We start from the raw sequence: 26,885 nt of genomic DNA on the forward strand, positions 1-26,885 counted from the left end.
GGTGACACAGAGCTTTCATGATTCAATGGAAGGAAGCAGGTTTATAGCAGATGGGCTGGGGTGGGGTAGGGTGCGGCCCAACGCTTCTCCAGCTCCTACTGCGCACCACCCACTCTGCTAGATGCTTGGAACCTGTTTTGGGGTGGTTCTTACAACAGTCTTGTGTCGTAGGTACTTTCATCTCTATTTCACAGATGTGAACACTGAGGTTCAGAGAGGTAAATGAAACTTATTAAGATTCTTATCCCTGAACCTGACAGGAGTTTTTTGGGAGGGTCATTATAGAGGAGACAGTCAGCCACATAGTACAATAGGTGAGTTTTCTGTAGACGTTTTATTTTTAATTATTTTTAATGTTTAATTTTTATTTATTCATTTTAGGGGGGGGGAGAGAGAAAGAGAGAAGGGAGAGGAGCAGAAAGCATCAACTCCCATATGTGCCTTGACCAGGCAAGCCCAGGGTTTCGAACCAGCGACCTCAGCATTCTGGGGTCGACACGCTTTATCCACGGTGCCACCACAGGTCAGGCTAAGGCATTTTATTTTTAAAATCAATTTTATTGTGTTTAAATACAGAAACTTTTCATATTTCTTTTAGCCCTTATTAAAAGCTGAAGCAAATGTTTTAAAATCATATGTGAAGAAGTATGTTTGTGGGAGATGGGGGTTTTAAAAAGTGCTCAGAACTGTAGTGTTTGCGCACATCACTCATGGCCAGGGCAGCACTAGCAGGTGCAGATAGTGAGGTCGTGGGCGCCAGACCCTTTGGAGACCTCACTCTGTCCAACCCCTCCCCAATGAGAGACACTCTAGAGAGAGATGCTGTTATTACCCCAATTTTACAGTCACTAGGACTGAGGCTCTGCTGTTACACAGGTTGACCAAGGTCACCTAGCTAAGTGGTGGAGCCCAGACCCAAAGTGAGAGGTAGCTGCGTCCCCAGTGCTGCCCTGAGAAGGTCTTGACAGGAGCCGCTGAGCCAGGCTGGAAGTGCTGGGTGACAGTCTGGTGTTGGCAGAAGCAGTTACCGAAGCTCTCAGTGCCAGGTGTGACGATGGCAGTCACCACTCTGTCACCGTCCAGCTGGCAAGCCCCTTGCCTGGAGCCTAAGTTGGCAGTGAGGTCTGCAGGCTAGGACTTGTATCCAAAACCAGGTAGTGTGGGCTAGGGGTGAGGGGCTGTGGCTGAAGCCCTCAAATGCTGAGTCAGGAGGCAGAAAAGAGTGTTTGCCTAAGGTCAGCTCCCCAACTCTGCACTGAGCGTGCCTCCCGGGGCCAGGGCGGGGATATGTCCTGGTCCTCCTGGAAGAGCTCAGCCAATGGGGGAGACGGACACCTAGGGAGCCACAGTGCAGTGCTGTGTGCTAAACGTTCCAGCTGCCGCTGGCTCCTGGGAGCCTGGTGAGGGAGCAGCTGGGTCTGGTCTGGGGATCCTGCTACGCGGGGCCCTTGACAGCTGAGTCATGGTAGTCGCTATAAAAGTGCCCATCAGTCTTCATTGCCAGTTCTCACACCCACCCCAGGACGAAGCTCAGGTCACAGAAGGGCTCTTCCACACACTCATGCAACAGTCACTTGTGGAGCACCACAGATCCAACTGCCCATAGGAGACAGGGTCAGGTTCCTCAAAGGGGTTCCTCAAAGGGGGAAGGCAAACCAGAGACAGGAAAATGAGTCAGTAATGCAAATACAGACGGAGAGAGTGGCTTTGGATGAAGTAAAGCAGTGACTCTCTTTTTTATAAATTGATTTTAGAGGGAGAGCAAGGGAGAGAGAGAGAGAGACAGACAGAGAGATTAGTCTGTCCCTGTATGCGCCCTGACTGGGAATTGAACCCGCAACCTCTGTGTACTGGGGCAACACTCTAACTAACTGAGCTATCCTGCCAGGGCTAAGCTGAGTGAATCTGAGAGCATGATAGTAAGGGTGGGGGTGGGGATAGAGGCAGGTGAGGGTGCGATGGGCCCAAAGCAGGAAAGTGTAAAGGCTCTGAGGTGTGGAAGTGTGTGGTTGGTTTGAGAGACGGCAAGAAGGCCACTGTGGCTGGTGAGGGACAGAGAGGGGGGACATGGAGGAGGACCTGGGCAGGCGTGCCTGAGAGCGCGGGGGCGGGGTCTGGGACTTCTCCTGGGAGTCAGGGACCAGGTAAAGGTTCTCAGCTGGGAAGTCACATGATCTGCTTGGTGTTTTAAAGAGATCCCTAGGCTGTGTGTGCATGTGTCTGTGTGTGAGTGTGAATCAGGATAGGCAGTTAGGTGGCTGTGCATTCATCTAGGAAAGAGTTGGTGGCAGCTTGGTCGAGGATGGTGACAGGTGGGGGAGGGGGGAGAGGAAACGTGCTTGGCTGGAGCTGACTCGGCATGCCCACGTCAGCTAGAGGACAGAGCATCATAAAGGATAGTCCAGCTTCTCATCTGAGCCCCTGGGTGAGTGTCAGTGCCATTGGCTGGGCCAGGGGGCGGGTACCAAGGAAGGTAGCGCGTTCGGAGGGAAAGTTTGCAGTTCCGTGGTGGTTGTGTTGCCTGAGAGGCCTACTGAGGTGGAGGTGAAGACACCACGTGCTGTGGGTGCACCACGTCCAGACGTGCTGTAGGTCCGAGGCCCTCATTCTCTCACCTGTAGAAAGTGCCACTGCAGCTGACCCTCCCCAGGGGACAGGGTGCTGTCTGGCCCGAGGTTACAGACCATTCCTATGGGCAGCCTTTATCCCACAACTGGTCCGTGTGGGGATACAGGGTTTGGCCCCCTTGCCTCTTTTTGGGACAACTCTGAGGGCTCTCCTGGCTCACCTGTGGGCCCCGCTGAGGCCTCGTGGCATCGCATTCCAGTTCTCTCCCAGCCCCATCCTGCTCCCCTCACGCCTCATGGGCTCGATCCCTAAAACACTCCCCAATCACCTTCCTCCACAGGCAATTGGATAAAGAAGTCTGGAGGTTAGGAGAGAGGTCCAGGCTGAGGACATTCGCATTTGATGGGATTTAAAGCCCCGAGCTAGATGAGACCCCCCATTACACCCTCCCCCAATCAATACTGGCAGCGTTTTCATAATTATTTGTGGACATGCTCAGAGTGTTGACAATTTGAGTCAGCCCGCTGAGGTTGAACAAGATGTTACTCCTCCTCCTTTCTGCTCGTACTGTAAACGTGCCTTTTTAGTTTTTTGCATTTGGGGGCTTTTTGTTGGTGATTTCATTGTGTTAATTCACCAAGTGTGGTGCTGAAGTGCTGCCTAGTGTTCCTAAGTGCAGGAGGGCTGTGCTGGGCCTTATGGAGAAAATATGTGTTGGATAAACTTTGTTTAGGCATCGTGATAGGGCTGCCAGCTAAGTTCAATGTTCACGAATCAACAACATGTATTAAATAAGGTGTCTTTAAACAAACACACATAAAGCAAAGCTTTGTATTGATTGGTTGCTAAAAATGTTGTAATCAGAGGCTTGTAGGAACATAACCCCTAGGAGCAATTGTTCAGTATTGACTGATTCTGTTGCATGGAACGAGAATTGACTATATGCAAGCTATGGGGAGTAAGTGGCAGAGCTGGCCTCAAACCTGGGCTGGCTGGGCACGGAAGCACTTCACTCCCGTGAATGTGGCCTTGTGGTCTAGTGGGACGGCTGGGGGCCTGGCCTGGAAGAAAGGTTTCTTTTTTAAGGCACCCGGAGAGCAGCTCCCCCCCCCCCACACACACACACACGCACACACTAGCCTCCTCTGGGCTTGGGGCGTCTCCAGTGTCTACCTGAACACAGCAGCTCCTTTAGTCTGCCCGGTCTGTGGCCATAGAAGCTTGCTGGTATGTGGTTTTCCCTAAGTGGGAGGAACACTGGCTCAGTGTTATGGGGCCAGGCGCCCATGGTTTCCCTTTGCCAAGCCCTGCCCTGGAAGGGGAGCCACAAAGGAGGTGTGTGTGTGCCTGAGACGGGAGGCTAGCTCCAGGCTCCCGATGAGCCCATCCAGTCTGCTGCTGTGGCTGCCTGTTTATTCATGGACAGCCTGGCCCATCCTGGGTGGGTCCAAGTGAGCTGTTGGCCCTGGGCCCTCAGGGAAACACCTTCAGGACCAGGCTGCTGTCTCCCCAAGCCTCCCTCACTGCCTTCTCACACTGCAGAGCCCACAGCCCTACTTCTGTCATTTATGGGGTGGCTAATTTGTTATGGGTTTTGTATATTTTTTAATTCCACGTCTATACGATAATTTCAGATGCAGTTGTAGGGGTGGGGTGGGAGGGGACTGTGTTTGCTTTTAAAGTAGACTTACAAGCCCTTCGGTGTATGTCCTTCTGACCTGAAATAAGATGTGAAGTTGTCTTCATCCACTACCATCCTTGTCTAAATGTTATTCTCTTCTCAGGAGGAGGGTAAATTTCTGAGATTAGTGACCACCACCCTGGAGTAACCCTTGAAATAGGTCCCAATTATAGGCTGAGAATGAGGATACAGTCACAGGACATGAGGAAGGGGCAGGAACCAGGGTGAGTGGGGCTCAGAGGGCCTCAGCCTTTCGGAGAGCTCCTGAGGGCAGGTGGTGGGCAGGGCTGCTTTCCAGGGCGGCTCTGGAGAGTGCTTGGGTGACCCAGCAGAGAGCACAGCCCAACTGCCAAGCTGCGGGGTTGAAGAAAGAGCTGGGGGGCGGTGTTAAAGTGAGAAGAGCTGGGTGCAGACCCCACAACCCTCTCTGACCCATTTACCAGTACATAGAAACTGCAGCTTGAGGATGCAGCTGATAGGGAAGCTGAGGCAGCGTTTGGACCCCAACACCTCAAGTGTGGGGTCTCATTGGTGAGTCTACATACCCAGTACATATGTGTGCACACGTGCTGATGACTGGAAGGGCACCTGCTTCCTGCATATGCCCTAGATGTTCAGTGGCGCTACGAGGAGAAGGCTTTCTGTACCTGGTAGGTCACATCTGAGTGGGATTTTGAAGGATGAATAGGAGTTTGCTTAGTGGACAGAGGAGATAAAAAGCTTGATATTGAAAGAGCATCCTCAGTCTACTCCCAACCTCTCCTCCTTTCTGGGGTCAGTGTGGATCCTCTGCCATTAACAAGCTTTGTGACTGTGGGCACATCGTCTCCGCTCTCCAGACCTCAGTTTCCCACCTGGAAAACAGGGTCTTTGCCAGCTTTAATGCACTGTGATTTCATGTCTGTGTAGGCCTAGATGATAATTTCTAAAAAGCTCTCATATTTGCAAAACACTTTCCAAAAGTCTTTGACATTTTCTCTTTTAATGCTGATTGATCCTGGTCTTATAGAGTTGGTCAGAGTTTTTCCATTTGACTGAAAAGGAAAACTGAGGCTTGGAGAAGTGAAATGACTGGCCCTTTGCCAATAAGTGACAGAGTGAGACCTGGTCCTCTGACCCTGAGTTTGGGGTTGTCTCCACTGTTCCATCTGACCTCCCATGCACCCCCCTAGACTAACATCCCTCCGTGCGGTAGGTCTAGTGATTCTTGGTAGGTCATTCACCTTGCCCAGGCCCTGGGTCCGATGTTGTTGCTGACAGAGGGGAGGAGGAGGAGTCAAAAGCGATGTGTGCAGAGGATGCCAGGCCCTGAAGAAATCTAAGGACAGGAGGTATGCAGCAGGGCCCTGTGACAGGCGGGAGGCTGTTTTAGCCAGAAAGTGGGATAAAGTCTGGGACAGTAGGGAGAGAGGCACAGCTACCCTTTCTTGGAGCAAAAATCAGTGCCTAAATCCAGGGTGAAAATAGACCTCTGCCACCAAACTTTCTCTGTCGCCTGCCCTGGTTTGGTTTTCTTCATAGCAGGTGTCATGTTTATCATTCACTTGTTTGTTCATTGTCTGATTTCTCCCATCAGAATGTAAGCTCCATGAGACTGTATTGATAACAGCTCTGTATTGATCAAGGTATCTCCAATACCTTGAACAGGGTCTGGCACATAAAAAGATCTTCATTAAATATTTGTGAATGAATGAATGAAGGAAGGATGCCTTCACCTGTAATTGCTCCAACTCCCACTATAGTCAGCAAGCCTTTAGCAAAGAATTTCCCCATATTTATTGCATTGGAATCACCTGGGAATCTTCCAAAACAGCTAACACGTGGCTGCCACCCTCAACGTTTGGGTATGACCTGCGCATTGACATTTTTTTAGTTCCCTGAGTGAGCCTAGTGTGCAGTGCAATTTAGGAACGACAGCTTTACCACCCACTCCTAAAACCCTGAGACGCAGGCTGCCTGGTGGTCTGGGAGGTGGCGAGTGTGGGGCACTGTTTGTAGGAAAGGAGAGTGGTTTATACTCTCCTGGTGTTGCAGTCACATGACTTTATGGAGAGTAAAGGAAGAAGGAGTTTTTCCTTGCCCTCACCCAGTTCAAGTCCAAAGACTGGTGCGACATCTTCCTTGCCTGCTCCCTCCTCCTCTCAGAAGATTGAATGAGTCATAGGAAATGCCAGGGTTCTCCCCATTTTCCCTCTTGTTGGGTTGGCATGAGTAAGAAAATCCATTGTTCCTGTGTGCACAAGTTGACAAAAATAGAGTGTGTCCTCTGAACATTCAGTCTGGGGCCAGAGTCGGTGAGACCCGGTACCACCCCGTCTGCATGGTGTCCCTCCAGACACCGTGAGGGCAGACTGCTGAAGGCATCCTGGCCAGAGGACAGTCAACCACCCTGAGGTGCTTGCTAATGGAAAGAGGTTCACATTTTCAGAAAGTGTACCTGAATCCAAGATCTGTTCCTGGGCTAGCGCGGGGCTTTAGACTGGAACGGGGCCTTAGCAATGTGTGGTCAGTCTCACAGCTTTCCAGAGGAAGGAGTGGTCCGGATGGCCTCCCCTTCCCAGGCCCCCTGCAGGGCCTGTGGATAAGCTCCCGCTGGAGTGGGAGGCTTCTGGGATTCAGGCGTCTCTCCCATTTTCTTCTAAGTGAGAGATTGGGAACGACTTTCCCTCGGGACCAGGAAGCCTCTGCAATCCCAGGGACCTGCCTAGGTCCTTAGCACTTATTTCCCTTTCTGAAGCCACTGCTTAAGCCATCAAAGGCTGAATCTGTCCTCTGGGGTGGGAAGCTAAGGCTTAACGTTCAGGCCTGATGCTTTGACTGTGGAGTCAGGGGTCCTCTAAATGGGAGGTGCTCAGATGGTGTTTGCAGCAGTCCGAGCCAGCTACCTGGAGGGCTCTCCCGCACCAAGAGCAGTAGCTGATGACATGGTGGCTGGGCAGAAATAATGTCCAGTGTGTGACAGCGTGTGACTGATGTGGACAGTCCTGGCTGATGACGTGTGACTGATGTGGACAGTCCCGGCTGATGACTGGTGTCTGTCTTGGAGAGCACTAGAGAGAGAGTCATGAGGCTTGGCCCTCCTGGCTCTGCCGCGAACTGACTGCCACTGTGAGGTGAGAAGCCGTTCTGGCCCCTGACGCCCCTCCCAGTTTGGGAAAGGAATGGTTATCCTAGACCAGTTATTTGAAACACCTTTAAAGCCACAGAACTTTTTATTCACATGAAATCTTACGTAAATACTTTGTTCACAGGAAGTGTACATGTAACTCAGACCAAAGTGGACCTATTGCTTACCTAGAGCGCCTCCTCCCTTTTACAGGATCCCCCACAGAACCCCCAAAACCCAGCTTGAGAACCATGGGAACTAATGCTCTTTTTAAAAATATGTCTATTTTTAAAATTTGTTGATTGATTTTTATGAGAGAGAGGAGGGGGGAGGGGAGAGAGAGAGAGAGAGAGAGAGATAGATACAGAAACATTAATCTATTCCTGTATGTGCCCTGACCAGGGATCAAACCCAACGAGCCACCCGGCCAGGCAGGGCCCTGATGCTTTTTCCTTCAGTTCTGGTATGATTTGTGCAGCTCTTTTGTGTTTGTTCAGTTGGCTAATGTTGGTTGGCATCAGTGGCTTGGCTAATGTCAATACTTCTGTAATGATCAGGGAGTACTTTTCCTGTCACTATGATGCCATATATGCTTAGCCGATCCTTCCATATGGCACATGTACAGAATGCTGCCTCTTTATTCTATCTGATGTGGAGCTAACTCCTGCATGGTGACAGCAGGAAATAAATAGACATAGGTAGGTAGCGATGGTACAGAGAGGACTTACTATTCTCTTCCTTCACCTGGATCACCCAAGTGACCACATCTTTTCTGCCCCCATCAGTTTCTAGAGGATAGTAACTCCTGCTTGTCAACATTCTATCTGCTTCTCTCTGGCATTGGCATTCAACATCATGGGAGTATTCTCATATGACAATGCAGAGTCAGTTTTATAATGTAAAAAGAATTAATCAGAGTGATTTCCACTCTGAAAATTATCCTTGGGTACATTCCCTGGGAGAGGGTTTCTGGATTTGTTGTTGTTTTAGTGAGAGGAACAAAGAGGGACAGATAGGGAAAGACAGGCAGAAAGGGAGAGAGATGAGAAGCATCAGTTTTTGGGGTTGGAGCACCTCAGTTGTTCATTGATTGCTTTCTCACATGAGCCTTGACCAGGTGCTACAGCAGAGCAAGTGACCCCCTGCTCAAGCCAGCGACCTTTGGGCTCAAGCCAGTGACCATGGAGTCATGTCTGTGATCCCACGCTCAAACAAAGGACCCTGCACTCAAGCTGGTGAGCCTGCGCTCAAGTTGGATAAGCTTGTGCTCAAGCCGGCTACCTCAGGGTTTCGAACCTGGGTCCTCTGCATCCCAGTCTGACGTTCTATCCACTGCACCACTGACTGGTCAGGCGGGTTTCTGTTTCTAATGAGATGGTTCTTTCTCCTGAAAAGGCAAGGCTCTGTGAAGGAGCCCACTCTCCACCACTCCCCCAAACCCTGCCTATCTTACCTCATCAGTAAAGCATCCCAGGCAAGTGGGAAGGAGAAGAACCTGCACTGGTAGTCAGGAGCCTGAGTTTCAGTCCCTGCTTGTCTGATCTCTTATTGTGTGGCTTTGGAAAAGTTCTCAGCCTTCTCAGATCCTGTCTTTCCATCCACAAAATGGGAAGAGTTCTTTAAATATTTGTCTAGAGAGTCCTCCTAGGATAACATGATTTGATTCCATGACATGTAAAACACATCTATGCTAAGGGACCAGGGAAGCTAACTCAAGAGCCACTTGCCCTCAGGCTCATGGGTGGGGCCGTGCTCGGGAAGCTGAACTGTATTTCCTAATAACTCCCTCCAAGCCCCCATGTGAACACAGGACAGCCCTGGCCTAGGCTGAAGCTTGCAGTTCCCACCTTCCATTTCAGACAGTCAGCCAACCCCCCAAAACACAAAGCAAAAAAATGATCACTGCTTCCCTGAATCCTGTAAAAGATGTCAGGGCTTCTCCAAAAGCCAATATCCTAAATACTCCCACAAGCCACTTCAGGTGTTAACCCTCACCTCAGTTCTTCCCAGCCTCTTGCAATATGGTGATTGATAATGGCCACTGTTTATTGAGCACCTGTTATGTGCCAGGTCCTGTGCTAAGTATTTTTTTGGGGGGGTCACTATTATTTTGATCCTCATAATATTCCTAAAATGCATACTACTGTTATCTCCAGTTTACAGGTGACAAAATTGAGACACTGGGAATTAAATTTGCCTTGGGTCATCCAGCTACACGGGGTGAAGCCTAGATAGGATCCTCAGCTCTGGCTCAGGAGCTTATGCACCTAATCACTGAGCCAGACTGGGGCTCATTCATGCTGCTGGCAATACCTAGGAGCTACTAGTTATCCAGAGCCTGCAGCATGGGAGGCATTGTACTGGACACTTACTATATCATTTCATTTCAACCTCACAACTGGAAGAGGAAAGATTGTTTTCATTTTATAGAGATGAAAACTGAGGCTTTGAAACATTAAATGACTTCCCCACTTTAAACTGTAGAACTGGGCAAGCTTCAAACTCTTTGTCATGCTGCTTTTCATAACAAATACCTGGAAATGCTCCCCCCCACCACTTTTTTGGGGGAAAAAGGGGACCACTAGTACCACCTCCTCCATAGAGCTCTTGAAAGTGTCAATCAGGCTATCTTTGGGGTGGGGCAGGGAGGGGACTTGACAAGTCTGATTTTCTCCATTGACCTTTGCTGGGACAATTGCCTGGACCCAGAGAAGCAATGATCACCTTAGGTTTCTGCTACTCTTCTTCAGTGCTGGGTGATTCTGTCATGTGACCTGCTTTCTGGAGCCTTGTAGTCCTTAGGAGCAACATGAGCCTCAAAAAGGAAGGAGGAAAACTGAGATAGAATCCCTAGACTTAGCCATACCCTTAGACCTCACAGAGGTGGCAGTGCTAAGGTCTCGGGCAGAGCTGGGACGACAGGGAGAGCAGGCCCAGAGTGCATGGGCCCATTCCTGTACCATGCCTTTGGTGAGTGCCTTAAATTAAGTGTACCCACTGTGCAGGGAGCACAACCCATGAGGCAGACTGCTGCCATTCCTATTTTTCAGATGAAGACACCAAGCCTCGGGTTACATAACTTGTCCCAGGACTCACAGCTGGCAAGTAGGTCTGTATGAGTCCAAAGCCAGTGCTCACAGTGCACCTGTGTGTTAGGGACTGTGGGGGTGGACACGAATGGTCTGTGTCCTCCACACATAGATCTCTGTACTGCAAGGTGTAAGCAGTGGCAGTGGAGTTTCCACCTTTCCCCTACAGCTCCAGCTAAGAGGTTTCCCTCGGGCCAATGCCATTCTTTTTGGAGAGTGCCCAGCAAGTCTGGGAGCCCCAGTGCAATGCTTTGCCTTAGACACAGATCCTGTCAAACAAAGAGGCAACTGGAAATTTATTTGCAGGAGAGATATTGGGGGAGAAGGAAGTTGAGAGGAAAGAGCTAGAGAGAAAGGGCTGAAAAAGCTGTGTGTGTGTGTGTGTGTGTGTGTGTGTGTGTCTGTGTGCGCGCGCTGCTGACAGCACCCACCTGGTGACAAGCCTTGGCCACACCAAAGTGCTACCTTGTTGGTCAGTGGGAGCTCAGGGAAGGCAAAGGTGGGTTCATGTCCGCCTTAGCCAGACAATTAGGAAGATAAATCTGCTTCCCCCAGTGCAGTTACACAGTGTAGTCTCAAGTCAAAGGAAACCACATTTACAATACAGGGTGGGGCAAAAGTAGGCTTACACTTGTAAGTACAAAAACCAGTTTATTCTTGTATTATTTATTAATTATTGTATTATTTTCCAAATGAACAACTGTTAACCTACATTGCCCCATCCTGTATTTACTGCTTTGCTTCTTTGCTTTCTTTTAATCCAGAGCATAGTGGAGTTATGAGAAGCGCAGGTTTTAGATTTAAATTCTATTATTAGGATTCAACAGAAAGGGTCCTTCTCTTTTTAGTTTTAGTTCTTGTTGTCTCTGTTCCTTGTATTACTGGGCTGGTTATAAACACGGCTTTGACTTTACACAACAAAATTGGGACGGTTGTGGGATTCAGGATGAGAATCAATTTAGGAGCCACCCGACTCAGGCTGGTGGCAGTGGTGGTAGGAGTGACGGCGAGGGGTTGACAGGTCTTGGTTCAGGTTAGCAAACGTGAGCCCGGAAGCTCTGGCTAATATCTCACAGAGTGAACTGGAATGGACAGAGGTGGTGACAGAGCCCGCCAGGCAGACGCATGTTTACAAAGTCCGTCTTCCGCAAAACCAGGGCCCGGGTGGCCCAAACCCAGGAGGCAGTAACCTTGCGGCGCGGGTTCCAGAAGTCCCAAGCGAGCTCCACCTACCGAGGCGTGCCCTGGGAGGGGTGTTGCCTGGGCCCGCCTCGCGGCCATTGGTCGGCGACACTCCAGCCACCTGCCCCTACCTTAGGGGGCGGGACTACCTGGGCCCGCCCCTGTGGCTCGGGTTCTCAGGCTGCGCTTCCGCCTCCTCAGGCCCCGCCCTCGGCCTCGGGCCCCGCCCCTTCGATCTCCGATCCCGGGCGCCTGGTGATGTCACGGCAGCTTTGATACAAAGAACCCTTCGGCCCACGCGGGTCTCCCGGCAACCGGCGCGGGTGGGGGCGGGGCCGGCGCCTCGGACTAGTGCCGAACCGTGAGAACTGCTGCGGCGGTGCGTGGGCTGTTCTTGCCCTCTCCGCGCTGCCCGCCACGTCCCGTCGGTGTCTGCCTGCTTTTCGCTGTTCTGCAGCGCACCGACACGCGGCTGGGCAGGGGATGCGCACCTCGCCGATCCCCGGGGGCCAGGTAAGCGGCAGCCGAGGGTGTCGGGCTCGCTGGGCTCTGGCGACGCGCACCTGACCGGGCCCGTCGGCCCTGGGGCCAGGGAAGTTGCCGGAGCGCGGAACTTCGCTCGCAGCCTGGGCTCAGCTCCTGCCCCGTGGTGTCCGCCCTCTCGGCTTTGACTGGGGAGGTCAGGTTACCTGCATCCCGGCCCGCTAGGCCACGGCAGAGAAACCGCTGCCCACTCCGGGGCCTCTGCCTGCACTCAGGTGCCAGGGTTGGCAGGACTGACTTCGGGGCGCGGAGAGAGGTGGCCGCTTCTCTTTTAGACGCAGTTTTAAAAAGTTGTTTTAGGAAGATGTAGTTGCCTGTGAAGGGAGCTTGTTTGTCCAGACGCCTCCTTTAGGACCCTCTCTACCCCCATTCCCAGCGCGCCTGCCCTCTCCAGACCGGTGTTGTCGCACCTCTGCTCCTGTCCCGGCCGAGTCTCGAAGCGGGCTGTGCGCGAGCGAAGTTTTTCCGCAGCGCTTGGCGGCTGCACCAAGACTGTTTTCCTTTCTCACCTAATTTCTCTGAAGGGTTCTGCCGCGCACTGGGGAGGGCCAGCCTAGTTATGGGTTTGGGGACAGGGCCCTACTGCTTCCCAGCGGCAATACTGCCGAAGCAGGAGGTAGCTTGACACCTACCCCTTCGCGCCCCAAGAGTGGGTCCGTCCCGGCGTTAGTTGCTGTTGCCACAGCCGCTTTTCTGCGGGCGACAGGCATCTCGGCGGAGCAGCCTCTGAAGAACCGTGTCTGTGCTGTGGGAACCTGGTCTCTATTTAGCCCCGGACTTTTTTTCCCTTTTATCCCTGTACACCCACCAGTGTACCTCTTTCCCCAGTTCCACTTCTCCCTATCCTTGCTCTTCCACAGATGGCTGGATGCGACACATCACTTGGCCCTGAGGGACATGTCAGTGTTGCTTTACTGACTTCTTTCTAGGTCACCTTCCTGCGCTCAGCCTCCGAGTCCTGGTGTGGCAAACCCCTGGGCTATTTTCTGGAGATCTACCAAATCATTGCCCACCCTTCCTGGAGGCAGCTGCTAATCGCTTGAGATCCTGGGATGGGGGTGGGGCAGGCATATCCTCTCTGGAGCATCCCCTGGTCCTCACCCTGGTGAAATATGGTTACAGTGGTGCCAGGTGTTGGGCAGATAAAATGTATTATGCTCACTTTGTTAAAGATAACACGAGGAGGCCGTCGCCCAGGTGATATTAATGTGTGTTGGGGTGGGCTAAAGGCAGGTGGAATCCTTGTAGCCTGGGGCTTGGTTTTGGGATTGAGCCTTTCCTACCCTTTTTGCTGTAGGGTGGTACAATCCAATCATGCCTCAGAAGTGACTTTGTATTAGAGACTACCCTATTTTATATATTGGATTAAAGGTTGTGAAGCTACACTATAAAATGGGGGCAGAACGGGACTTGGCTCTCTTGGTTCCTGGAATGATTAGAGGAGAGAGTAGAGCCAGCAGCAGAAGGAGGCCACGTGGAGTAGGCCAGGAGAAGCAGCCAAGATGGCGGAGTGCTGAGTGAGATGCCAGTTTGTGTAGAGTTTGTATCTGAGATAAGGAAGGAGATGGGGAACAGGTGAATAAGTCTGGTGAGCTAGAAACCTTTGATTCTAGGAAACTCGGATAAGTCAGTAGCTTTGTGAGCACTGAATGTGACTGGGTTTTGGAGCCCAGTGTGTATTTTTACTTGCCCGCCGGGTGCAAAGCTAGAATTAAAGACTATGGCCCACCAGTTTTTGGCTCCGCTGTTTCTTTGCCGACTGTCCGAATCCAATGCGAACCTGCATAGGCCAGAAGGCTGCTGTGATAGTGACCCTGGCCATGCCTCCTGGTTTTACACCAGGTTATGGAAAAAGGAATCTTAAAGTGGGCAGGGTTACCAATCTTGTGCCTCTCAGACCTCTGCAGTAGGGATCGCTGTCTCCCTCCCTCCCTGTAACCATTTTACTCAGTCTTGGAGGAGTGCTGTGAGTCACTACCAGTGACCAGGGTCTTGCCACCTCTCCAGTACCAGCTTACGCAGATAGACTGGCCCCAAGCCTTAAAATGCTAAGCTGACACCCCTGAAGTGCTAATTATGTGTCCAGGGGCTATTATACCAGCAGTTTCCCTGCCCTTCAGATGTATGTAGGCGTTGGGAGATGCAAACTTGAGTCGAATTACTCCCTGCCTTACTCCTCTGAGCAGTTGGGCAAGTTGATCTGGGTTGTCTTCTGAGGTCTCTGTGAGGTCCCCCATGTGTGGTCTGGGGGAGTGAGAGAACCCAATGAACTTGGGACTTGAGTAGCAAGTAGCACAGCTTGGGCAAATGCTTACTGGGGAACAGCTTTGTAGTTTTGGGGACCCTGGGCTTTAGTGGAGGGGGTGGGGTGGATGACTAAGGACAGCATGTGAGATAAGACTGCCTAGGGAGGGACTAAATTAGCCAGGCCAGGTGAGCAGGCTGGGAGGTGTGACCTTTGACCGGAGGAAGATCAGTAGGAGAGACTGCCTGGATTCTATTCATGGAAAGGACTTTTAGTCAAGTGGGGGAAGAAAGAGGAGAAGAAATTAGGGGACCTGGAGCAGCCTGTTCTGGGGAGGCTCCGGGCTGCAGCTTGAGAACGCCTGTCCTTTTGCTCCCACTTTCCCTCTCTTCAGAGCAGTTGTGCCCTTCCCTAAAGCAGACTTGCCCCTAATTCTCTCCCCTCCTGGTGAAACCAGCTGCCCCCACACCCAGGGCTTTCTCTTTGGCTGTTTACCAGGGACCCTCACAGCTCGTTCTGCAACCCCATACACCCCCCACCACCACCACCAAAGTCACTAGAAACTTCCTTCCCAAGGGCTGCAGTTCCTCCTCTGATGTGGCCTGTTATGCCAAGAGCTATTTCACAATTGATTCTGCTTTGAGGATTTCACCTCCCTTGATGTGTTTTAGGTGTGGGTAGGGAGGAGGTGAAGGGGGTGGGAGAGGCTCCCCATAAAGTAACAGGAGAGCAATTCTGGAAGGCAGGCATCTCAGGGACTGAAGGCCTTGGCCAGGGGAGGGATAGCCGGAATGAAGGATGCCCACCCTCTGACCCTGGGGTAGCACTCCTTGCATTTTGAAAAGGAAGCATCTTTATCTAGTCTATCTGCTGCCTGCTATTGATAGAGGGGCCTAATGCCTTGACCTGGCCAGGTGTTCAGAATCCGGGGCTGGGCTTTTGTTTTCCTCCAGGTCCACTCTGTTGGCTCTAGAGTCAGTAACTGGGCATTAAATTACTGCCCTCTCAAATGAGGAGGAATACACAGGTCTTCCGACTGCTGGTCTTCCTGCTGGATGAAAGGATGGTTCTGCCCCACTGGCAGGGCACCACGGGACAGGCACGTTGACTTGGCAGGCCCGCCTTGTATCTTACTGGACATTGTGTCATTATCTCCCCTGGATGTGCTGTGGCAGTCTTCTCCATCAGATGGCATTCCAGGGCACAGACCCTTCCCCATTTCTGTTTGCCCAGCCCCTACCCACCACATGCCCAACGCAGGCAGTTTTTTTAATCCAATAGATATTTGAGCATCTAATTTGTGCTAGATTCGATGCTGAGCACTGGAGGTGCTACGGTGAACGACAGACAGCAGTGCCTTCATGGAGCTGCCGTGATGGCAGAGGCCCAGGCAGACAGGTACACCAGCAGTGTGTGGGATGGTGGGAGAGGAAGCAGGGCGCTGAGGCGTGCTGAGCAACATACTGTGATTTTAAAGGTTTTTTATTATTATTATTATTCATTTTTTAGGAGAGAGAGAGAGAGAAAGGAGAGAGGGGGGAGGAGCAGGAAGCATCAACTCCCATATGTGTGCCTTGACTGGGCAAGCCCAGGGTTAGAACCAGTGACCTTAGCATTCCAGGTCGACACTTCATCCACTGTGCCACCACAGGCCAGGCCATATTGTGTTTTATTCAGTCTTTTTTTTTTTTTTTTTTTTTGTATTTTTCTGAAGTTGGAAACAGGGAGGCAGTTAGACAGACTCCCGCATGCGCCCGACCAGGATCCACCCGGCATGCCCACCAGGGGGCAATGCTCTGCCCATCCGGGGTGTCGCTCTGTTGAGACCAGAGCCATTCTAGCTCCTGAGGCAGAGGCCATAGAGCCATCCTCAGCGCCCGGGCCAACTTTGCTCCAATGGAGCCTTGGCTGTGGGAGGTGAAGAGAGAGACAGAGAGGAAGGAGAGAGGGGGAGGGGTGGAGAAGCAGATGGGCGCTTCTCCTGTGTGCCCTGGCCGGGAATCGAACCTGGGACTCCTGCACGCCAGGCTGACGCTCTACCACTGAGCCAACCGGCCAGGGCCCAGGCCATATTGTGTTTTTTTTTTTGTTTGTTTGTTTTTTGTTTTGTTTTTTTTTTTTCATTTTTCTGAAGCTGGAAACAGGGAGAGACAGTCAGACAGACTCCCGCATGCGCCCGACCGGGATCCACCTGGCACGCCCACCAGGGGCGACGCTCTGCCCACCAGGGGGCGATGCTCTGCCCATCCTGGGCGTCGCCATATTGCGACCAGAGCCACTCTAGCGCCTGGGGCAGAGGCCAAGGAGCCATCCCCAGCGCCCGGGCCATCTTTGCTCCAGTGGAGCCTTGGCTGTGGGAGGGGAAGAGAGAGAGAGGAAAGCGCGGCGGAGGGGTGGAGAAGCAAATGGGCGCTTCTCCTGTGTGCCCTGGCCGGGAATCGAACCCGGGTCCTCCGCACGCTAGGCCGACGCTCTACCGCTAAGCCAACCGGCCAGGGCCCATATTGTGTTTTTAAATGGAGTGGGCAGGGGAGTCCTTGCTGAGAAGGTGGTGGCACCTTGACCAAAGAGGTACAGGCAGAAGGAACAGCAAATGTAAAGGCCCTAAGGTGGGACCATGGCTGGTGAGATGTGCCCACAGAACTGCAGGCAGGCTGCTGTGATTGCAAAGGAAGGCTGTTAGAAATTGGGGGTGTGGGGAGCAGGCTCTTGATGTGGCCAAGACACAGCCCAGAATCCCAGGAGGACGTATGTATAGTTGATTCTAGAAATCCATTGGCACAAAATGCATTTCATTGCTCTGCCCACTTCAGACTGTTACTGTTGAGGGGTTTGGGCATTAAGGCATTTCTTGGGAGAGGTGTCAGTGTGTGGTCATTGCTGCTGTGGACTTCCCTGCCCTCAGCCTGGGTCAGATCAGATAAGCCTGTCCACATGAGTGTGAAAACAGTTCCTGCCAGACTGTTATTTCCACCACACAAATCAACGGCAGCGAAGCCCAGCCAGGTGCTGTGCACTAAGCTGGCGGAGCACTGCTGGCGCAAACTCCCTGCCCCACCGTCAGTGTTGCCTGGGCTGCAGCAAGTTCAGCACATGAGACCCACAGAGTAGCTGGCAGCCTCTGGCCCAGCTCCCCTAGGGCTCTGTTTCCTCATCTCCTTCTTGGGCCCCAGGGTGCCGGGCTTTTCTTCTCCCACCCTCTACTCATGGGCAGTTGGCGGGGCAGTTCTGTGTCCGGGTCTCTCTCTCCTGAGGGGTCTCTGTCCAGCCTAGACCCCGAGAGTGTGTGTGTGTAGAGGAAGGAGAAAGTAGGCACCCAGAACCGTGTGCATCCTAGGAGTGACGCGTGGAGGTCTGAGGAAGCAGCGTGGAGTCCAGGTGACCTCTGACCCCAGCGCTGTCTAGCAGACCAGTACTAGTAACACCAGTGTTTCTAACCCTACTTCTTGACTTCTTTCAAGAAATGGGAAATTTTCTGACTGTTGGGTATAATTTTAATTGATTCAACGTGCTTCATCTTCCCAGAGAAGTAGGTTCTTTTTTTTACAATGTAAACATGATTTGAAAGAAAACAAAAGCTCTGTAGCTATTATCATTAATATCTGTGGCTCTGCTCCTAGGAGCTTTCTCTTTTAGGGCATGAGAAAGAGGAAGACCTAAACAGAACTTGAGTGTAGGAGAGTGGGTGGGAGCTCTCTTATTCTTGAGTCATTTTTTGTCACCCCCACTCTCACTCTGCAAGCCTATTACCATAAAAAGGGAAGCCACGTTTCATGTGGCTCGTGCTGTCTGCAGTGGACTTGGGGTCTACTCTTTACCTCTGGACTTCCGTCTCCCTCTAAGGATAGGAGAGCTGGAGCAGATTTGTCCTTCCGATCACTGGCCTTCCTGGGAGAAATACCTACCTCAAAACGCAGGTGCCTTCATCTCATGCTCAGTGCCTGTTTAAGCAGAACAAAAATTGGAGACAGAAAATACATGGGTCTAGATCTTGGCTCTGCTGCTTGCTAGTTGTGGGCCTTGGGGCAAGCTACCTCACCTTTCTGAGCCTTAGTTTCTCCATCTTACAATGGGATTGATAACAGAATCTACCTCATTGGGTGCTGGTAAAGATAAAATGAGTCACTGTGACCTAAACTGCTAGAGTGAGTTTGACACTTGCTCTCTTGGGCCCTGATGGTTGGTCAGGTAGCTGGAGAGACAGGATAATGTAGTGCCCAAGAGCTTGCACGCAGGCATCTGGGTTCAAATCCCAGCTCCACCAATTGCTCTTTGTGGAATCTTAGAGAAATTATTTACCTTCTCAATGCCTCGATTTCCTCATCTGTGAAATGATGATGATGTTAGTTAGCACCTCCTTCCTGTGGTTGTTGTGTGGATCAAATATGTAAATGTTTGAAAAGCACTTAAAACAGTGTCTGGTGTATGTGTGAGCTATTATTTTTCGTTCTTGCAAGCTTCTACTGGTTTGATTCTTGTGACTAAATAACCTAGCACCTAACAGAACTTCTTGCAGGGAGGATGTCAACCTGAAACAGGAAGGTGGCAGGGCAAAGCCTTCTCTACCTGGGGGCCGTTACAGGAGGAGCAAAACTCCACTTCCGCAGCTGCTGTGTGCTTCAGTAAACCAGCTCCCCCTCTGCAGATGCAGAGTCGGGGGCCTGGGCGGCTGGTGCCCGTGTGGCAATGTGAATGAGATGCAGAGCACATTCCGAGGTGACAGCCATCTCCCCAGGGCTTGGTGTGGGGCTGCATCTGGTCCTTCCTCCTAGAGGCTGCCTGCCAAGCGGAGGGCGGCTGCACCTCTGTCCTGCTCCCCTTCATCGCCACCCTGCCCGTCCACCTATGCCCAGCTGGAAAGCCAGCTTGGAGCAGTGCTGCCCGTCTGCCAGCCCACACTGTCTGCCTCATTCAAGCGCTGTGGCTCTAGCTAGCCGCAGGCCCCGGGAGACATGGAGAGGAGCCGGACAGAAAGGTGACCATGGGGTGACTGCCTACCTGTTCATCTAGCCGGACTGCTTTCCTCAGTGGAGCGTGGGGGTCAGGACAGCCTCTGCCTAAGTAACCTTGGATTGATGGTCTCCTGGCAAAGGGTGGGTTCTTGTCCACAAGGCAGGTCTGGCTAACACGCTGCTGTGTGATTATCTGCAAGATCGCGTCAGTTATCAGCAAAGAAAGGTCTTGCATATAGCCCCTCTGTGTGTGTGCACTTGTGTGTATGTACATGGAGTTATTATCCACCTCTCAGTGCACACACGCCGTCTAAGGAGCTGTGACTGAGTCCCCACCCCGCATCCCCACTTATACTCACACCATATTTTATAGATTCTAAGATACAGTTTTTTCACATTTAACATCTCAAATTGGTATGTGTTGTGCATTCGCTGTCATGTTATAATTTAATTGACAGTGCCTGTTTTTTCTTGGTGTACTCGAAATAACAGTGCCTCTTAAAATCAAAGGCATCTTGGATTTAATGAAACACAAAACTAGGTAACCTCAAGAGAACTTACATAATTTGCCCAGTTTCTTCAGGGAAGGGAGTAGAGCCACCTTACAGTGGTGGTAGGATTTATGAAAGGACATTATACTGTGACTCAAGAAAATGAGCTTGAACACCAGCAGACCAGGGCTCAGATTCCAGTTTTACAATAGATCACCAGCTGTGTGACCTTGGGAAAGTAGAGTGACCTCTCTGAGCCCCAGGTTTCTTCTTCCACAGAATACGGATCATGGCTCCATAGTCGTCATGATTATACACAAAGCACCTTTCCCTGTTTCTCTCTTCCTGGGTATCATCTAAGGTCACATGGCTCCTTTCTACCTGGGTTGGGTTCAGAGGGAAGATGAAAGCAGGGGGTGGGCCACTGCCTTCCACGGCAGAGAGAAACTGGAGTTGTGTACCAGGGCTTTCTGACTCGGTTTATAACCCTTGACCATCATCTTTTCCTTCCATCTTCCATTTTGCCTTAGTTTTTATTTTCACATCTGTTTCCTTTTAGCAATTTTCTTTCAAATCTCTCTGCTCTCCCTTTTTGTAAAATCCTCCCACATGTAGCCCTTTGAAGCTCCTTGTGGTAGGAAGGGAGACAGGGCTGTGCCCCATGGCCAGGGTGGCACAGGCCCCAGGAGCCTCAGCTGCCAGTAGTCAGTGTTCTAGAGCGCTGTGGGCCCTGTAACCTTCAGCTCAGGTCCAAGTTCTGGTGCCACCAGCCTTGCTAATTCCTGTTCCCATGGCCTGCAGGGCTCAACCTGAGAGGCCACTCTAGTGCTGAATGTTGGACACTGCCATTGCCAAGAGTATTTAGTATTCCCTGCACTCTCCTTGCATTAACATCAGACCTTGTTCAGATCCCAGCCCTCCTAGCTCTGTAACCTTATTTATGCAAGTTACTTAACCTCTCTGATCCCCTGTTTTCTCATTTGAATGGGGACTGATGCACAAAATCTTCTAGCACAGGATAGCTGCTTAATAGGTGTCTTTTTTCCTGGTTGTCCTCAAATGTGTGAGACTACTTGTGTTTCTTTAGCTAGGCACAGGTACCGAGGGCTCTGGGAGCACCAGCCGACAGTGGTGCTCCACGTAGACAGATGGAGGAGTTCTGAACAGGAAACAGTGCCGGTGAAGGCACAGGGCCTATGTGAGCAAGATATGTCCTCAGGGTGGCTGGGCTGCAGGCAGGGAGTGGGGTGCGTGGTTAGTACCTCGGGACCTGTCAGGGTGAGATTGACAAGGCGGGGACTGCTCACTAAGGTAGCAGGAGGACTGGGGGGGGGCAGTGGGCTGAGTTTGAGGCCCCTGGGGACACCCACGTGGAGATGTCTGACTGAAACGTGCTGACTAAAGGGAGGCCTTCAGAGCAGGTTGTGGTCTTACACCGTGTTTTCGTCAGAGGTCCCCTTTCTGCCTCTCTCCCTTTTGAGATCCTGATGGATCTCAGAGCCAGCAGCCAAACTTCCTCAGGTTGGTGCACGGTGTCCAAGGTCGCAGTCCCCTCCTTGATGAGGTGGTGTTTGGTCTCTGGCACAGGGATGGACCACAGTCCTTCCCGTCCACGTACCAAGAGGTGTAGTGCATTAAGCCAGTACTGAGAAACAGGGTGCTGGGTGGGACGGGCTTTGCTTACAAAAGACCCCGTATAAGCTGGTGCGCCGGCTCCTCTGGGACCCCCAGGAGGTAAAGCTACCACACAGCTCCTGGCTGAGGACAGAGAACCATGGATTAGCTGTGCCAAGGCTGGATGGGAAAGTTTCCCCACTAGGTAATTCTTCTCTCCCTGAAACGGTACATACAGGCCCTGGCCAGCTAGCTTGGTTGGTTAGAGCAGTGATTTTCGACCTTTTTTGAGCCATGGCACATTTTTTACATTTACAAAATTCTGGGGCACACCACCTACCAAAATGACACTCTGACACAGTACATATTATACATATAGTTAATAATACAGTTTCTAAATGTATTTATACTCAGTGTGAAACCTGGGCCTGTTTCGATGAACACAAAAGGGATATCCTGGCAGGAATGGTAGAAAGACACACACGAAGCTCTTCCTCAACAGTTCTCAGTCTCTCTCTGTTTTTAGTTTTTATTGCAGTCAAGCTTGAGAAGCTCAGCTCATATAGATATGTGGTTGAAAACGGGAGCAATGTCAAAATAGCTTTGTTGGCCAGAATGGGGAACTCCTTGGCAACAGATAACCAAAAACTGTCCAAAGGAAGATCAGCAAACTTTAGCTTTAAAGTTAGATAACATTGTGATGCATTGTATATCACCCTCTGTGGGGCCTCTTTTAAAAAGAAAAAGGTCAAATATCTATATACACCATCAGGATAGATATAACCAGCTGAGGCTGAGGCTTCATCTAGTGGTGGCAACATTTACCTCCAGTCCTTACCAGGATTAGAAATCGGGACCATGGTGAGGAGTAGCAGCTTCAACTACTCGCCAGGGCCACACAATGACAAGTGCGCAGCAGCCTGAGCGGGGACCTTCCTGGGTGTGGATGAGAGGTGGCCTACTATTGGTTCGTCGCTAGTGGTCGGGATGAATCCTAGAATGTGATTGGTCAGTGAGCGTTCCCTGTGCCTCCACTCTTCCTGTCGCTGATAGCTGGAGGGATTGTGAGGGGAATGTTTATGTTCGGATGGAGGCAGCTGGCGGCGGGCCGGATAAATAGCCTCCTCGGGCCGTGTCGGGCACGCGGGCCATAGTTTGGGGACCCATGTTTAATTTCCCCACGGCACACCTGACCATGTTTCACGGCACACTGGTTGAAAAACACTGGGTTAGAGCACTGTCTCGAAGCACAGAGGTTGCCGGTTCAATCCCCGGTCAGGTCACATACAGGAACAGATTGGTATTCCTGTCTCTCTCTCTCTCCCTCCCTTTCTCTCTCACTAAAATTAATAAATTTAAAAACAAAACAACAATAACAAAAAATGGTACATAAGGGGTGGGGGAAGTGAGCATGAGGTCCCAGCCTGAAGTGTGCCACCTCTCCCAGTGTCCCAGGAACAGTCCCAGGAGAAAGAGAGGCCTGACCAGGGGAGTGTGCCCAGAGATGGCTGTAGGGCTCAGGGCCTCCGTTCTGGGCTGTGGGGGGTGGGGTTGGGAGGGGGAGTGTGCCCAGAGATGGCTGTGGGGCTCAGGGGCTCCGTTCTGGGCTGTGGGGGGTGGGGTTGGGAGGGGGAGTGTGCCCAGAGATGGCTGTAGGGCTCAGGGGCTCCGTTCTGGGCTGTGGGGGTTGGGGTTGGGAGGGGGAGTGTGCCCAGAGATGGTTGTGGGGCTCAGGGGCTCCGTTCTGGGCTGCGGGGGTGGGGTTGGGAGGGGGAGTGTGCCCAGAGATGGCTGTAGGGCTCAAGGGCTCAGTTCTGGGCTGCGGGGGTGGGGTTGGGAGGGGGAGTGTGCCCAGAGATGGCTGTGGGGCTCAGGGGCTCAGTTCTGGGCTGCGGGGGTGGGGTTGGGAGGGGGAGTGTGCCCAGAGATGGTTGTAGGGCTCAGGGGCTCAGTTCTGGGCTGCGGGGGTGGGGTTGGGAGGGGGAGTGTGCCCAGAGATGGTTGTAGGGCTCAGGGGCTCAGTTCTGGGCTGCGGGGGTGGGGTTGGGAGGGGGAGTGTGCCCAGAGATGGTTGTAGGGCTCAGGGGCTCAGTTCTGGGCTGCGGGGGTGGGGTTGGGAGGGGGAGTGTGCCCAGAGATGGTTGTAGGGCTCAGGGGCTCAGTTCTGGGCTGTGGGGGGTGGGGTTGGGAGGGGGAGTGTGCCCAGAGATGGTTGTAGGGCTCAGGGGCTCAGTTCTGGGCTGCGGGGGTGGGGTTGGGAGGGGGAGTGTGCCCAGAGATGGTTGTAGGGTTCAGGGGCTCAGTACTGGGCTGCGGGGGTGGGGTTGGGAGGGGGAGTGTGCAGTGTCTACAGGGGGCTTGTTTGGGGGCAGGCGTTTGTGGCAAAGGGAGGAATTGTGTTTCAGACGTGAGGAACAGCATGTGCCAAGGCAAGGCGGTGGTGGTAACAGTGGACAGGAGCGTGGGTTCTGAGGGGAGGGGGCGTGGCACTGTCATGTCCCAAGGCTAACACTGACTGGACAGGGCTTTGTGCACTGGTCTGAGGAGTCAGGGCCTGGCTCTGTGACCCTTTGAGGGGGTCTAGATGGACTTTAAACAGCCTTAGACTCCCTGGGGGCCTCTTACCTTCTGAGCCCCGAGCTACGGCTTGTGGTCACCGTGCTCTCTCACCTGTCCCCACTGCAGCAGAGCCTGGGAAGGGACCTGAGCCAGTTCAGCCCGCCCTGGCCTGCAGCCCCAAAGCTGAGCTCCGGCCAGCTGGGCTCCGGCCAGCCCCGGTGCGAGGCAGCGGCCCCTGGAACATGCAGCCTGGGTAGCTGGACATGGCGAAGGCTGAAGGACGAAGAGGGCCACCTGAGCTGAGGCTGTGGGAGCATGCTGGGGTGCTGGGCTGATGGGAGGTGCTGGGAGGTTATAAAAGCAGAGGGCTCCAGGAGGGGTGTGCTAGGCCTCCTGATCCTAGGAGGAGCGTCGCCCTGCCCTGCGCTGCCACGGGCTCTCCTGATCCTGTTCTGTCTGCTCCAGGAGGGCGGGTCACGCGGAGCGTGGCCTTTAGCTGCAGGTGAGCGTTGACACTCTGCTTGACCTTCCAAGGCTGGAAGGTTTCTGTAGCAAAGAAGGGGTGGGGTGGGTGCCTGCCCTGGCTTTAGATGGTCGGACAGGGTCCGTCTGTCCAGGTGTGCGCTCCCTGAGGCAGATAGTAGTGGCCTCTTTCTGGGAAGTTCATGTCGCCCCGTTTGAGTCTGTCCCACGGAAGAGTGCTACTCCATCCACCTGGTGGATGGTTGAGAGTGGGGGAGCTGGCCTGGGACACGCTTTCTTATCGTGATGATAAACCATGGAGCCCCCAAAGCAACCCCCGCAGGCTCTCAACTGTGTGAGTAATTAAGCCCTCACTTCAAACAGCCACGTCTTAAAAAGCTATAATTTGTAACCCACAATAGCTGCCAGGAGATGTTCAGAGAGCCAGGAGAGAGCCCTTGATGTGTGCCCCTTTCAACTCAGAAGCCTGGTAATTGGCTTTTTGACATTTGAGTTGTTTCATACCTGGGTGGGAGCTGGAGCTTCCTGGCAGGTACTTGGGAAGGCTCTTTTGAGAATTTAGATGGAGTGATTGAGGTTAGGAGTTCTTGACTCAGGTCCAGGCATGGCTCTACCTTTTTGTGTGATGACAAAGGGGCTTAGAGAGAAAAGCCACAATGTAACTTCAGGGAAAAGTAGACTAAACTCTGGACACCATGTCCTTGACTGTCAGGAGGAGACAGTGTTTACTTGCGGGGACTTAGGGGAGGAAAACCAGACCACCCCAGTAAAGCACGGAGCGGGCCTGGCCCTATGGCCGGGGCTCCCGAGTGTTACCTTCCCTGCTCTCAGGTGTGGCTCCACCGGCCACCGATGGAGACAGAAGGTCTTGTGTGTGGATTTGGGTAGGTGGATACAGGGAACACAGCCAACAGGAAACACCTCCCTGACCTGTAGCGTCTGTTGGCTGACATGCCTGGAATTCTTGGGGCTGGCTGCTGGGTTTGGTTTCCAGATGTGGAAGCAATTTAAGTTCTGTTTTCATAATCCCCACAGTTTCTCTCCAAAGTCCACGTTCTCATTTGAAAGTCAAGACCGTTGGCTCTATGTAGGGGGAAGGGAGTGGACTGCTGCGGTGTATGTGGGGGGTAGGGGTGTGGGGGGCCCTCTGAATCCTTTTTGTTCAAGAAGTAGGCTCACTGGGGCACTCAGGTCTGGGACCCAGGGCTTTGTTGGAATGGTCACCTCTATCAAGGGCTTGGTCCCTATGGGAGCACAAGTTGATTCTGGGGCCGCCTCCTGTGTGTTTTTCTTGGACATGGGTCACTGAGCTGAATTTAGTTGTAGTATCTGCCTGGCCCCTCAGTCACTATCACTGACCCTGGAAGGACACCCTGGGGTAGGGAGGAGGAGGGGCTGGTGCGACAGCCGAGCAAGGTGCCCACGTGTCCCGGGAGTGGTAAGGGCCCTTCTTTCCAAAGTGACCACAACAGAGGGAAGAAATCTGCTCTGGATTTTAAGTAGCCAGAAATACTGCCTGGCAGGGAGAGACTGGTAATCTCTGCTCAATTACTGGGCACTGCTGGCCACAGAGGTGGCCCAGCCCAGGATTGGAGGGTCTGTGGTGCCAGCCTGTGGTTCCAGGGCGCTGCTGGTCTCTTCTCTTGTAAACCAATCGCCGTTTCGGTAAAATGACTTGTACATTTGTATTATAGCTACACGAAACACAGTTTTGAGCAAACAGAAATTGCCTTTGCAGTTTTCAACGTCTCTGGCTGAACTGCACATACACTTCTTTTAAAAGTAAAACACACCTGGATTATTGAGAGAACACAAGAAATGGTAATAATTTACTGAGACTCATATATAAATAGTGTTTTTGAACATCATCCTGAAAATCATCAATTCATCAGGCCTCAGTTTCAGCAAAATAGAGTCACTTTAGCAGCAGCAGTATCTCAGACTGACCGTGAAAGAGAAGTCAGTATTTCTGCTCAGGAGAGACCACAACAAACAGAAGCCCACATCTCCTGACGAGGTTCTGGAGATCCAGGAGTTCTCCCTGGGGGTCGAAGTGAATGGACAGAAAATGATTTGACTTCCGGTAATGGGCACACGATGCAATCAATAGTTCTATTGCTGTAGAGATGTTCACCTGAAACTGATGTACTACTACTCATTGATCAATGTTACCCCATCAAATTTAATTTCTAAATTAAAAAAAAAAGAATGGATCTTAAGAAATTTGCTTTATTTTCATGGTGGGAAGGGGTGACAAGTCCAGCCCGAGCTGAGGGGTTTGCAGGCTCCTTAGGAGAGGAGGGAAGAGGGCCCTTGTTTTCTAGGGCTCTGTAGCACAATACCGCAGTCTGGGTCCCTTCAGTGACTGAAAT

General features: G+C 52.1%; 1 protein-coding gene across 3 annotated transcripts in view; it reads left to right on the forward strand.

Moving 5' to 3' along the window:
* The window catches only part of RAB11FIP4 (RAB11 family interacting protein 4), a 132,018-nt gene that overhangs the window by 71,720 nt on the left and 33,413 nt on the right, over nucleotides 1-26,885 (forward strand). The window contains exon 1 of one of the 3 annotated variants that reach the window (XM_066263285.1): nucleotides 11,872-12,139. The exons of 1 other annotated variant lie outside the window; for it this stretch is intronic. In XM_066263285.1, coding sequence (XP_066119382.1) covers nucleotides 12,110-12,139 — 30 coding nt within the window. In that variant the 5' untranslated portion in view covers nucleotides 11,872-12,109. Of the gene's footprint in view, nucleotides 1-11,871; nucleotides 12,140-24,408; nucleotides 24,533-26,885 lie in introns of those variants that run through there. One more of the 3 variants, XM_066263286.1, reaches the window with a different exon arrangement.

Source organism: Saccopteryx bilineata, chromosome 2, assembly GCF_036850765.1.
Source record: "Saccopteryx bilineata isolate mSacBil1 chromosome 2, mSacBil1_pri_phased_curated, whole genome shotgun sequence".
Classification (NCBI taxonomy): Eukaryota; Metazoa; Chordata; class Mammalia; order Chiroptera; family Emballonuridae; genus Saccopteryx; species Saccopteryx bilineata.